Genomic DNA, 14,216 nt, shown 5'->3' with positions numbered 1-14,216 from the left:
TTCTCATCTCCTAAATCCAACTACAAACATTGAGATATCATGACCGAAAATACATGGCCCATAGGTTACTTAAAATCTTTCAACAAGAAACACTTGAAATTTTTAAAAATACTAAATGTATGCTACACAATTACTTTCCTATATGAAACACTTACTTTTTATAAACTCAATTATAATCTAAAATATATGTCTCTGATCTCCTAAAGTTTTTGTTTCTATTTTTCAGATCCTTATGTGAAGATTCATCTGATGCAGAATGGCAAGAGGCTGAAGAAGAAAAAGACAACAATTAAAAAGAATACACTTAACCCCTACTACAATGAGTCATTCAGCTTTGAAGTACCCTTTGAGCAAATCCAGGTAATGTACAACATATTTTGTCTTCCCCTTCGATTTCATTTCTTCAGACCACATAAATTAAACACACAGACCTTGTAAACTCTCAGTGCACATGTCTCTACTCGAACTGCCAACCTTACTCCATGTACATTAGATGCTCAAGCTACGTGAAGAGGGAAATGATGAAATACACATCATAGGATATGCTGCTTCATCAGCAAAAGCAGCAGCATTCTGGTGAGCAGAAATAAAGTAGGAAAGAGAACACCAACAGAACAACTCTGCTCATTCAAAAAGTACATCCACAACAGTTAAAAGGTCAAGAAAAAATGAGCTTTAACTTTTGACTCTCAAGCCACAGTATTTCTCATTATCACCTCTTTGTAGCAAAAAAAAATTTTTTAAGTGAGAAAATAAATATCTTTGTTGATGCTAGATATGCAGCATAATTAATCTTTTACCAGTAGAAAAATTAGGCCAAGTTGTATTAAATTAATTAATTTCATTGTTTAAATTGTTTAAATTCAGATTCCTCTTTCTGAGTTGGAATGGATGGTTATTTTTGTAAAGATGGTACCTTAATTTGCTAGATAATATTTATTATGATTGGAAGTATTCTATTAAAAGACCCTGCAGTTAATAGGTTCAAAATAGGATCTACATGTAGCCACAGAGATAGCATATGATCTTACTACTTAGGGCTTCCCTTGTGGCTCAGCTGGTAAAGAACCTGCCTGCAATGCGGGAGACCTGGGTTCGATCCCTGGGTTGGGAAGATTCCCTGGAGAAGGCAAAGGCTACCCACTCCAGTATCCTGGTTTAGAGACTTCCATGGACTGCATAGCCCATGGGGTCACAAAGAGTTGGACACAACTGAGCAACTTTCACTTATTACTTAGCAATTCTTAAATATGTTTAGGTTTTCTTACCTCATAGCCCATAGTTAGGCTATTGGATACAAAGTTCACATCCACTAATTATAGGGTATTTTTACTAAGCTTTAATGGGTGGCAGAGAGTCAAATTGGTTAAAGCAACACTATTTTTAACCTTTATAAAATATTTGATGTGGGTCTATCTTTTCAGTCCTATGGAAATTTGCTCGTGACTTGAAGGAAAGATGAAGGGTGGGCAATTAAAAACTACAGCATGGAACTTTCTATAGGTTCAGAATCACAAAAGTCAGCAAATAGTCTTCAGTTGCATATTTTTACTTTTAATCCATTCTTAAAATACAGTACTGTAAGAATGAATCACTCTTTTATTCCATGAAGAAAGTTAATATAATAGCTACATTTATTGTATACTTATTTGGTACATAGGCCCAAGGTACATACTTATGCACTCTACCTTCGTAAGCTCATTTAATCCTTATGCTGTGAAAGAGGCACCATTATTACCCCAGTTTTATACACATATAAGGAAACTGGGGACTTCCCTGGTGGTCCAGGGGTTAAGAATCCAACTGCCAATGCAGGGGACACAGGGCCGATCCCTGGTGCAGGATGATTCTACCTGCCACAGGGCAACTAAGCCCATGAGCGGCAGCTACTGAAGCCGCACGCTTGAGTCCATTCTCCGGGACAAGAGCAGCCACTGCAATGAGAAGCCCTCGCGCCACAACTCACGAGTAGCCCCCACCTGCCAGAACTAGGGAAAGCCAGCACGCAGCAGCGAGGACTCAGCACAGCCAGTAAAGAAATAAACAAGAAAAGGAAACTGAGGCTCATATGTAAAACAGGAATAATAACAGAACCCAGGCGAAGCGAGAAGCATGTAGAAGCATCTGCAACAGTGTTAAGCACATTCGAACACTCAGGATGTGGTTCCCACCATTACTATTCACAATACTAATATTATCTTCTCTTCAAATCAGCATTTTATTAGAAAATGGATCTAGCAGTAAGGTTAAAGCACTATGTAAAGCAGCATGGTCCAACAGAACTCTGTACGCGTGGGAATGTCGGTGTTGTCCAGTACGGCGGCCACCAGCCGTAGGTGGGCCACGAGCAGCTTACCTGCTAGTGTGACAGGGGACTTCGATTTTAATTTATTTAAACTTAATCAGCTACCTGTGGGGGAGGAAACGGCAACCCTGCCTGGAGAATCCCATGGACAGAGGAGCCTGGCAGGCCATCGTCCATAGGGTCGCAGAGAGTCGGACACGACTGAAGCGACTAAGCAAGCGCCTGTGGCTAGAAGCTACTGTATAATATAGGCCAGTTTTTTAACTGCCAATAATCCCACCATCCTCACATCAGTTCACAGTTTTTATATAACCTTTCTTATATATATTTCCACATGTCAGCAGATTGTACACACTTACTTACTTTCCATAGCTATTCTACAAGTAAATGACATTGCAGAAGATTCCACGTCCCTAGTCACTTGTTTACTGGTCTGAACCAGTGAGCTCACTGCTTTGGACCCGCTGGCAAATTAAGACATCCAAAATTTCTCTGACAATTTATTTTGCAGTATTTATTTGATGAACTCTTTTTTTTTTTTTTTTAGTTCTGAGACATTAGTCCTATGGAAATTAACACCTCCTGGCATTTTGTGCTTTAATTCCACAAAACTATTTAAGGCAGGACATTGCAATAAAAAATCCGATTGTAAATCTATTCCTTTGAGCTATAATTCTATACATTAAAAGAAAAAATACATGTCCCTTTTCAGCTATAAATTTCAGCAAATGCAAACGTATTGAAAAATGAAGCACGTTAGAAACAAGATGTGTGCTGGGTTTCTGGGGCAGCCTTTCAGAGAAGATAACATTTTGTCAGGACAGAGAGAGCCTGATACAGAGTCCATGAGGCATGAAAATAATGAGCATGCCTTTGACTGTATCCTGTCTTCTCCATTCTTTGAGTCAATTTGCTCTTTTTTCTCATTTTTCCCCCCAAGAGGCTGCTTACCTAAGCTTTGCACTTCCCAAGAGAAAATAATTGAGCATTTAACATGCTGTGATAGGGACTTAGGTTTCATTTATCCTGAGGTTATAAGAGTGTCTTTCTGCCTCTATCTACATGAAACATGAAAGAAGAAAATATACTGATTCCCCAAATGACATGAAAATGTAGCAAACCATCCCTCTACTCCCCCAAAATGTATATGCTACATACACAGCTGGAAAGTCCCTTATAAGGATATTTTGTCCTGGTTGCTACTAATCAATACGTTCCTGCTGCTGCTGCTGCTAAGTCGCTTCAGTCGTGTCCGACTCTGTGCGACCCCATAGATGGAAGCCCACCAGGCTCCCCCGTCCCTGGGATTCTCCAGGCAAGAACACTGGAGTGGGTTGCCATTTCCTTCTCCACAATACACTCCTAGGTGAAACCAAAACTCACTCCAACTATTCACTCCAACCTCCAAAACCCTTGTTCCCTTTGTCCACGATGCCCCTAGTGTCTCTGCCCCCAGATGGCATCCAGATAAATCACTTGGGAGAAGTGCTCAGAACCACCATGATGCTGTTCTTGGTCCCAAATGCCATCCAGTAAACAGGTCTTTCTCTTGGTAATGGAATCAATCACACTGCACAAAATGGAAATGTGCTTCCTTTACTGCCCGTGTGGCGCATTCTACATTCTCGATTCCACTTTCAGAAGTGATCTTTTTTCTCTGATCTGAAGCTCTGTGTGGGCGCCTCTCTCAGGACGTTCGTACAGAATGCGATCCTCAGACAATAGAGCAGTAAAGGGCCACAGCTGGGCAGGATCTTCATTTGGCCCTGGCTTCCATCGTTACATTTTCTGCTTCTTTTGACTCTGGCCACCAAACGTTATAAATTCCACTTTACTCTAAATTTGTCCTTTATCTTTTCCCTTGGTTTCTAGATTGGAACCATTGCCTATTTTGACTAAGCAAATCAGTTACTTAGAAAGAACTAAGATGTACTTTTAGAAAGCGTTTCTTTCATGTCAAATTGGCATAGGTTTTCTTTTACCAGTTAAAAAAGTAAGGCATTAAATACACCATCACAATATTTCTCAGCCATTAAAAAGAAGGAAATAATGCCATTTAAAAAGAAGGAAATAATGCCATTTGAAATAACATGGAGGGACCTAGCATGTCATGCTGAATAAAGTAAGTCACACAGAAAAGAAGAAATATCATACGACATCCCTTCTATGTGGAATCTAAAAAGAAATGATACAAACGAACTTGCCAAACAGAAAGAAACAGACTTAGAAAACAAACTTAGGGCTTCCGGGGGGAAGGGATAATTAGGGACTTTGGGAAGGTCATGAACATACAGCCATATTCAAAATGGATAACCAACAAGGACCTGCTGTATAGCACATGGAACTCTGCTCAGTGTTACGTGCCAACCTGGATGGGAGGGGGTTTAGAGGAGAATGAATACATGTGTATGTGTGGCTGTGTCCCTTTGCTACTCACCTGAAACTATCACAGCATTGTTAATCAGCCATACCCCAGTGCAAAATAATAAGTTTAAAGCTTGGAAAAAATAAAATAAACCCTCACAACCTAATGGAATCACTGGAGTAAATCTTGTCAGCCTAAAGGGTTATTTCCATTTGATACCAATGCTGGATACACAGTTACTTCATTTTTATTGAGAGAATTTATGAATGAGAAAAAATATCTTTAGTTAATTACTACTTATTGAAGACTTTCCCTCTATTGTCACACTTTATACTCACAATAACCACTGATTAGCTGAAATTCTACAGTAGTTTTAAATAAAACTATGCTGGCTCTTCCCACCTGAAATAGGATTGCAGTATATGGTTGCCTTGAAAACTGTAACCCCCCCTCCCCCAAAAATGATCTGAGTACTAATGTCAGAAATTTTGTTGATAAAACAATGGAAACAAATGGATTTAACAGTGAACACAAGTTGACACGGGCAGCGTGGCATGGTATTTTACAAGATGAACTCCGGAAACATATAAGAAATGAACACTCATTTCTTATATGACTTCAGGCAGGTGATTTAACTCCTCTGAGCTTTAGCATCTTATCTGCATGACAGCAGGTAACAGGATCTAATGTAACTGAGCAGTTCACATGACAGTCTTAGAACTGTGCCAAAACGAACATTTATTAAATATTTTGAAGATGCTGATGATGTAATAATGACAAGAGGGACTGGACTTGTGTATGTTCCAAGTCATTTTCAGCCTCGTCCTGGTACTGGCAGATTGGTTCTTCTTATCTCCCAATTGCTTGGATCTCAAGGAAGCTTGGTGGTAGGACTGTATCTCTAGAGCTGGGTGATTCATGTTTATTTTGTGTCTTCTCTCAGAAAGTGCAAGTGGTGGTAACTGTTTTGGACTATGACAAGATTGGCAAGAACGATGCCATCGGCAAAGTGTTCGTGGGCTACAACAGCACCGGGGCGGAGCTGCGACACTGGTCAGACATGCTGGCCAACCCCCGGCGCCCCATCGCCCAGTGGCACACCCTGCAGGCAGAGGAGGAGGTTGACGCCATGCTGGCAGTCAAGAAGTAAGGGGAGAAGAAGCCTTTCTGTGTTCGCCCACATAGTGCTCTTTAGCCAGTATCTGTAAATACCTCAGTAATATGGGTCCTTTCGTTTTTCCAGCCATGCATTCCTAACACAATTCAGTGGTACTTCAAACCCTGTTTTAATTTGCACAAATTTAAATGTAGAGAGCCCCAAAGCCCTTCACCATACCACTGCCCTCCAAATCTACTCTTCTTTTAAGCAATATGATGTGTAGATAGAGCATGACGGAAATTCTTTATTGTATCACACCGTTGTACATATCAGTATGCTAAAGATTTATTTCTAGTTTGTGCATTTGTATGTTGTAAGCGTTTCCTAATCTGTGTATATCTAGATGTTTTTAATAAGATGTTCTATTTTAAACTATGTAAATTGACTGAGATATAGGAGAGCTGATAATATATTATACGGTAAATAGAGTATCATCTGCATTCCAGCAATCGCAACTTGTAAGGCACTAGTACAGTGAAGCTGACATCTTAAAGGACAACTTAAACCTGAGCTTCTATTGAATCTATGAGCACCAAGATACGCCTGCACCACAGATTTGGTGGGTGAATCCAATTTTGTAGAATTTCTTCACAGGCAAACTAGCATGATCTGAGCAGCATCCAGCCTGACCTCCAGGAAGCACAGCCACAAACAGAATAGCATCCGTCTGTGCATATCTACAGAGCTCAAGTCAGAGCTTCACTCTGACATTCACGGAAGCAACTGACCAGTGGTCGATGATTCCATGTTACTGCACATAGAGTGACGACATGATGGTGTTCCATGTGTGCGTGTGTTTGTGTGTGTGTGTGTGTATGTGTGTACACACCCGCATTTGTCTGGGGATGGGAGGGGTGGGAAGAAGCAGAGGAGAGAAGAAGTCGGCATTTCGAAATGTTGCCTGACTATTCAAGAAGAAAAGTAGCTCTCCGTTCTCACCTTCATACACAGTGTGTACCCTGTGAATTCTGTTCTAGCTGTCACACCTACAATGATTCCAAAGGTTTGCACATCGACTTCATAACAAAATATTTTATTATACCAGATTAGAAGGAATGCAGAATATTTTTAACACAGCAATTTGTGCTTAGGACACAAAATTACTTGGTGGTAAACAGACAGTATTGTAACCCCATCAAAAGAGGAAGGAAATAACTAGCCATAGTTCTGAATGCACCTCCATTAAAGCCAAACAGACAGTTAGCTAGTGATCTTTTTATATGCTCTTTTTACGTAAATAAGTTTTAATTTGTCCTTTAAAATAAAAAAAAAAAAGGTGAAACACAACCAAGAACAAGTTCTAGTAAACTGAAGCAACCTCTTATGTATACTAGATGCTTGATTTAGGAGGAGTTTTTAAATGTTTTCAATGTTATTATGTAGTAAATGGCACTATTATGAAGCTACTAGTCATTCCATAAGAGTCTTAGAGGACTGCTCTGTGTAACACTGTGACTGCCGTGTGTGCTTAGACACCTAACGTAGTTTCCTCAGTGGATAGCACTCAATCGATTCCTTAGTGAACTTGTAACAATACTGCCATTCCCTCCTACTGCACTGCCCAAGGTGTGTGTAGCACAAACAGTTCTCATTACAAAGGACCAACTCAGCACCGAAAAGCTATGCATAGGATAAGAACGACAGAAAGCACGAGGTGGACCACACAGCATTTTGTCAAGCACTGTGCAATATACCATATTTATCCCCACTGCAGCAGACCACCACTTCGCCGAAGGGCAGCCTCTGATCTCACACTGCATCTAGCCTTTGCTCCCACCAACCTCTGTGGTTCCTTCTCACTCCCAGGCCAGAGAAGGAATGCTCTGAAGGGAAAGTCCGTCTTCAAAAATACCAAAACAAAATGGAAGGAAGCTAAGCATTAGCCTCACGTTCAGGCTTTTGGATTTCGTGCCATGGTTCTTAAAACCTCAAAGAGAATTCAAAAAAGGCTAATGGAAAGCTTCAATCGTAGGGCTGGCTGTTTCCTGAGAAAACTAGAATTCCTGTCTAGTTCTTTCCTTATCAAAGCAGAGGCCAGCTCTTTGGCCTTTCAGCCCAGTCGTAGCAGAGTCCTCAGGACTGGGATGAACCTGAAGGACGAAGGGAGAATAAGACCTCTCCCTTCTGTGGATGCTCCACACTTTTTTCAACAAGTAGACAGTAGAAAATGCACAAGTCCTGATGTGAGATTAAACATCTGCTTTAAAAAAAAGATTCAAATGAAACTCCTTCCGATTTAAAAGATAAGCCCCTACTAAAGCGAGGGAGTTGACTTTTTTAAGTTCCTTGAATATCAGAAATTGACATTTGAGTTCACTGTATTCAGCTTTAAGTTGTTCGCACCGAAACACACATTTTGAAACAAGCAGGTTCGAGTTGCCAAGTACACATCATTTCTTGCATTAAAGCATGACTAATGCGTTCTCTTGCAACACTGCCAGACATGGGGCATTGCCACCGTGGAATCAGCTGGTACACCACCTGTCACAAGTCAGTGACCGAACCTGCTTCAAGACTGATTCATCCAGTAAGCCACATGCACCCTTCTGACAGAGCTGTGTAAAGTATTAGAATCTGACGCTCTAGAACGAGCCTAGTTGCCTTTGTGTATATTTACTGCCTGCTTGAGTGCTTCTCTGTGTGGATTTTCTCTGTATCTTGTAGAAATGTTGGGGTGTTTTCTTCTGCCATATGGCTCGTGGCCCGCGAGCCAACTACTTTAGCTGTATTTTACCTTCATTTTTGATGAGGTGGTTTAAATTTTGTTTCATTTCGTGTAGTGAATTCCACAGTAGTTTTCTGATTGTTGTTAAAAATGACTTAACATATTACACGGACATTCAATAAAAATGTTTTATTTCCTGTTGATGTTGCCGCCTTTCAACTCTTTTTCTTACCTGACCCTGGTGGGGAGTCCATGGCCTACTGACTTTGGGGCCAGCTGTAAACAGAGGCAGCTAAACAAAAGCTTGCCCTGAATGCCAGCCCCTGCGTCTATGATGACAGAATGGCCGGAGAGGGAAAACTGCCCAGAGAGCATTCGGCTGTTCCTGCCCAGTGTTCCTGGGCAGTGTCATTCTCAACACGTTTCTCTGCTCCTATTTATCATCAGTTCGCCAGGTACACTTTCTGGCTCCCTGCTTTGCCCAAAATGTGTCCTTCTTTTATACTCTAGAGCCCAAGTCCCATAAGCCTCTCCAGAATGGGACAAAATAAAAATAAGATATTTTAAAACCCATTTTCAAAGGAGAGCAGGACACATTAAATTCCCTGCCCATTGCAATTACCAGGTAAAACAAGTAAATCTCTCTCCTTCACTAAATTCAACATTTATGAGGTGCCTGCTGTGTACCGTGTTTCTCCTGGGTGATGCAGAGACAACAAATGATGTCATGAGGTTCACTTGGTCCCAGTCTCAGGCAGACATGCAAATATGCTATCCCAAGGGACTTCCCTGGTTGGCCAACGGTTAAGAATCTGCCTTGCAATGCAGGCGACTCAGGTTGAAGGTACCACATGCCTCGGGGTAACCAAGCCTGCAGGCACAACTAGAGAGCCAGAGCCTCGCATCAGGCAACAAAGATCCCTCATGTCTCAACCAAGACACAAGGCAGACAAATAAATATGTTTATTTGTCTCAAGACGCTGTGACATGCACGGAGTCCCTGAGAACTCTCACCAGCCCCATCCTAGTGGACTCCCTGGTGGGCCATCGCCACTCCCCTTCAGCCTGTAGAATCTGCTAGAAGCACTGTCTGCTGACAGCTCACAGCTGCGTCCCGTGCCCTCCACCAGGAAGCCTGCCTTACCTGAGGTCACGCATCCTCCCGGGGCAGCTCACATTCCGTGACCTGGTGACTTAACCAACACGGTTTCCTTTCTCACAGTTTTGGGGGTAGACGGCTGAGACCAAGGTGCTTCTTCCGAGATCTCTCTCCTTGGCGTGTAGGTGGCATCCTGTCCCTGTGTCTTCAATGGACTTCCCGCTACGTGTGTCTGCGACCTAACTTTTTATAAGCACACGGGTCATGTTGAATTAGGGTCCACCCTGATGACCTCACTTATACTTAATTACTTCTTCAAGCACGCTATCTCCAGACACATTCTGAGGTATTGGGGCACTCGGACTTCAATATATAAATTGGAGGTGGGCACAACTGAGCGCATCACACCACCCCTAAGGCTGGAAACGCGAAATGGAGATGTTAACATAGCCTGTAAGTGTAGAGGAGGGGCCAGACCCTGTGGGAATTACGATGGAGACACCACAGGGCCTCAGGTGCCCGGGCTGTGACCCACAGAGGCTCTGCATCGGAAGCCCTAGTGCTGCCAGAAGGTCGGGCCCGTGTCGGCTCATTCGTGCTAGGGAAAGCCAACAGAGGATGGACAGACCAAGAGGACTCCCTCCGCCCCTCTCCTCCCTGCCAACTCAACAGGGGCCCCGCACCTGCACAACCTCATCGAGCCCGCTGGGCCGCGAGTCCGGGAAACAGGCTGCTGGGTCTTAGCGCCCGCCACCTTCGGCACGACCAGCACCAAGAGGTGGGGATGAGGGTGGAGCAAAAGCAAGCAAAGGACCGACACTCTGGCGTCTCAGTCCAACGGTCCCCAACCTTTTCAGCACCAGGGACCAGTTTTGTGGAAGAAATGTTTCCATGCACGGGGGTGGAGCAGGGGAAGGTGGTTTCGGTTTCACCAGCCACTCACATCCTGCTGTGTGGCCCAGTTCCTAACCAACCATGGACCAGAACCAGTCGGTGGCCCGGGGGCTGGGGACCCCTGTCTTAGTCCATGTAGGCTGCTATAAACCAGAATACCATTGATGGGTAATTTAAACAACATATATTTATTTCTCACAGTTCTGAAGGCTGGGAAGTCCAAAGTCAAGGCACCAACAGGTTCAGTGTCTGGTGAGAGGTGGTCTTCTTGCTGAATTGTCCCACAGTGGAAGGGACGAGAGAGCTCTCTGGGGTCCATTTTATCAGGGCACAATCCTAATCATAAGGGTTCCACACTAGTAACCCAGTCACCCCAAAGGTCCCCTACCATCTTAATACAATCACTTAACTGTTAGGATTTCAACATAAGAATTTCGGGGGGACACAAACATTTGGTCCATAATGTTAGGAAACCTTTGAGCAACTGCATAGACTTTCTAAACACTCAAGTTCCTTTCTCCTAAGATTCAGGTGTTCCTGTCTGAGCCACACCTGATGAAACAGAGGCAAGAAATCACATTCTTCTTCCATTTATGCAGAGTTGACTATTACAGATCTGAAAATTCCAACCCTGTGTGCAGTTACCCCCTCCCTCCAACACTTTATTAATATGCACAGGACTCTCTGATGTTTAGCAACTGATTTAAGCTGCACACAAATCTCTACTGTAAAACAGTCAGATGGTGACTTTGGAATAAGAAGGTTAAAAAAAAAAAGCAGGAAAATAAAAATGAGAAATAGCCTGATACTAACTGTACAAAGAAAATTTCCAAAGCATACAGAATAATAATTACGCTGGAGGCAGCATCAAGCGGGAGCAGTAACAACGGCCCCGTGCAAACCTGCTGCTGCTGACTTGTGTGATCCGAGTCCCGGGGCTGCCGTGAGTTACCTGCGTTGAGAAGCCTGCACTGCAGCTATACTAATCTCCTCCCTGCCCCCAACCACATGCATCCCCAAAGTTCCCACACTCGTCCTTCTTTGACAGTAAGCATCTTGCCAGCAAAGGCTTTTTCCCTGTGCAAAGTGGACTTGCCCTTGCCAGGACCCACACAAAGTTAAACAGGATTTGGTACTGTAAAAAGGAAGGGCTCACTGCCTTCTCCCCTGTCCGCTTTACCTCCGTCACTTCCTGCCTCCCCTGGCAGGGGAGTGCAGCAAAGGGCTGATGACCTTTATAGGCAGGATTGTTTGAGTTGCCTCTGCAAGACACCCAATTTAAGCTGCATTAAGGGAAAAAAGAGACCGAGGGAAAGGGATGCAGGGGAGGGAGAGAGAAGTAGAGACAATAAGAGGCAGAGACGAGAGGAACTGTTGGCTCATCTAACCAGGAAGTTCAAGTTATGATCCCATTGAGGAACAGCTGGATCAAGGGCCACACACAATGTCATCGTTCTCTTTCTTCCCACCTCTCCCACTCCCATCCAATTCTGTTCTCACTGTTACTTCATTGTCAAGTTCCAGTGTCTCCACAATGGCCCCTAGCACCTTCAAACTTCTATTCTTCCAGCTTAGCACACTTGTAGAGACTGCCACTTTCACAATTACGCCACTAAAGCTCCCAGACCTGAATCAACATGCCTGGGGAGCGTGCCCTCCCTCAGATGACTACTGTGGCCACGTGAGGCAGTGGCCTCTTTGGCACTTTGGCCAGGCGTAGGTCATGTCTCCGGAGAAGGCAATGGCGCCCCACTCCAGTCCTCTTGCCTGGAAAATCCCATGGACGGAGGAGCCTGGTAGGCTGCAGTCCATGGGGTCGCTAGGAGTCGGACACGACTGAATGACTTTACTTTCACTTTTCACTTTCATGCATTGGAGAAGGAAATGGCAACCCACTCCAGTGTTCTTGCCTGGAGAATCCCAGGGACAGGGGAGCCTGGTGAGCTGCCGTCTATGGGGTCGCACAGAGTTGGACACAACTAAAGCGACTTAGCAGCAGCAGCAGCAGCTATATATTTTAGGCAGCCTCTTCTGGAGAGCGGTGAGATATTAACACAACTTTAGATTCCTCAATTGGTTAATATTGTAGAAACTTAACAGGTTGCTGAGTGAAGTGGAAAGGGAAGGCAGGGTGTACAGACACTCAGGCAATTAGGGGAAGGAGAGAGAGGTCACATTTTGTTCCCCACGCACCATCTCTGGGACGCACAGCGGAGCCTAGTCCTGTGCTCTTCCAGCCACCCATAAGCTCCATACGCCTCTGACCATCAGGCAAACAACAGCGCTATTTAGAGTAACGATGCCTGAAGAGACGCCACTTTCTTTGAATATATTGAAGATTTTTTTTTTTTTAATTCAGGGGAAAATGAACACATTTGGGAATAGTAAAGCACTGCCTCCTCAGCAAATGTGCGATAGGCGGATGATTTATGGATTACAAAAGGAGCGGGACGATCGCTCCTTGGCTAATTTCCTGTCACTGTCACAGTGGCCTCAGTTTCTGACATTTCCCTAAAATCTGCGCTGCTGGCTTCTGAGAGCCGGAACTCAGACTCAGCTGACTCAAATCAGGCAGGCTCGGGACAGTCATTTATAGGCTGGGCGATGCATTAGCTTTGGCTTTGCCTCTGGCCAGGATGATCCCAGCCTGTGTCCCACAGCCAGGAAGAAACCATCTGACCTCTTCTGCCCTCACCCCCAGGACTCATCACCCAAGCCTGCATTTTTCACCCTGAAAAGGTTCTCTTACTTCACCAGTTCTTCAGCAAGACATACATCATCTCTACCTGTTTATTTAATACCTGACCACGGGTGGCTCAGTGGTAAAGAATCCACCCACCAACACAGGAGACACAGGTTCAATCCCTGGTCTGGGAAGATCCCATGGGAGCCACAACCACTGAGCACTCATGTCGCACCTACTGCGTGCTGCATCCCGGATGCCCCAGAGCCTGGGCCCCACAACAAGAGGACCCCGTGCACCACAACTAGAGAATACCCCAATCAGCAATGAAGACCCAGCACAGCCAAATAAACAAATAAAATCACTTTACAATAAATACTTATTCTGAGCTGAGTGCTAGTCCTTTGGCTGGTTGGCTGGGAGTCTCAGGCAGACTGAAGTGGGGTCATGTTAGGGACTGAACTGTGTCTCCCTCAAAATTCGTATGTCGAAGCCCGAGCTCACAGTGCTGCAGAAGGGGACTCTGTTTGGAGACAGGGCTTTTAAAAAGGTGATCGAATCACCAGGAGCCATAGGGTGGGCTCTACTCCAATCTGGCTGATGTCCTTCTAAGAAAAGGTGCTTAGGGCACAGAAATGCCAGGGCTGCACACACACTGAGGGAAGGCCGTGTGCAGGGGCAGCAAGAGGGCAGCCATCTGCAAGCCAAGGAGAAAGGCCTCAGAGGAGGCCAGCCCTGCCAGCACCTCCCAGCCAGCCCCAGCACTGTGAGAAAACAAATGTGTCTTGTTTGAGACTCTGGGTCCGGACTGTTTTGTTATAGCAATCCTGGAAAATGAATGCAGGGCTCATCCACTTGGGCCTTGACAGGACTCAGAATGCTTCAGCCCACGTGAAACCAGGGTTCCCAGGACAGCACATCAAACCTCTCTGACCCTGTCTTACCTGAAACAGAATAGACTCTCTCTTTCCAAAGTCGGTCCCCACACAGACCCTTCCCCTCATGCTCCCCTCTTCTTGCCTCCTGGGCGATGTCACATCTCTCCA

General features: G+C 44.4%; 1 protein-coding gene and 1 long non-coding RNA gene across 4 annotated transcripts in view; one reads left to right on the top strand and one right to left on the bottom strand.

The window, feature by feature from the left end:
- Window positions 1-8,695, top strand: part of SYT1 (synaptotagmin 1) — a 622,866-nt gene extending 614,171 nt beyond the window's left edge. For all 3 annotated transcript variants that reach the window (XM_025284418.2, XM_025284414.2, XM_025284415.2), the window contains 2 exons: window positions 227-360; window positions 5,614-8,695. In XM_025284418.2, the coding sequence (XP_025140203.1) occupies window positions 227-360; window positions 5,614-5,820 (341 nt within the window). In that variant the 3' untranslated portion in view covers window positions 5,821-8,695. The remainder of the gene's footprint in view (window positions 1-226; window positions 361-5,613) is intronic.
- LOC123465700 overlaps window positions 1-14,216 on the bottom strand; it is a 289,227-nt gene that overhangs the window by 236,217 nt on the left and 38,794 nt on the right. The gene's annotated exons all lie outside the window — the stretch shown is intronic.

Source organism: Bubalus bubalis, chromosome 4 (assembly GCF_019923935.1).
Source record: "Bubalus bubalis isolate 160015118507 breed Murrah chromosome 4, NDDB_SH_1, whole genome shotgun sequence".
NCBI classification, from domain to species: Eukaryota; Metazoa; Chordata; class Mammalia; order Artiodactyla; family Bovidae; genus Bubalus; species Bubalus bubalis.
The sequence above is the reverse complement of the archived record's forward strand: the minus strand, read 5'-3'. Positions and strand labels throughout refer to the sequence as shown.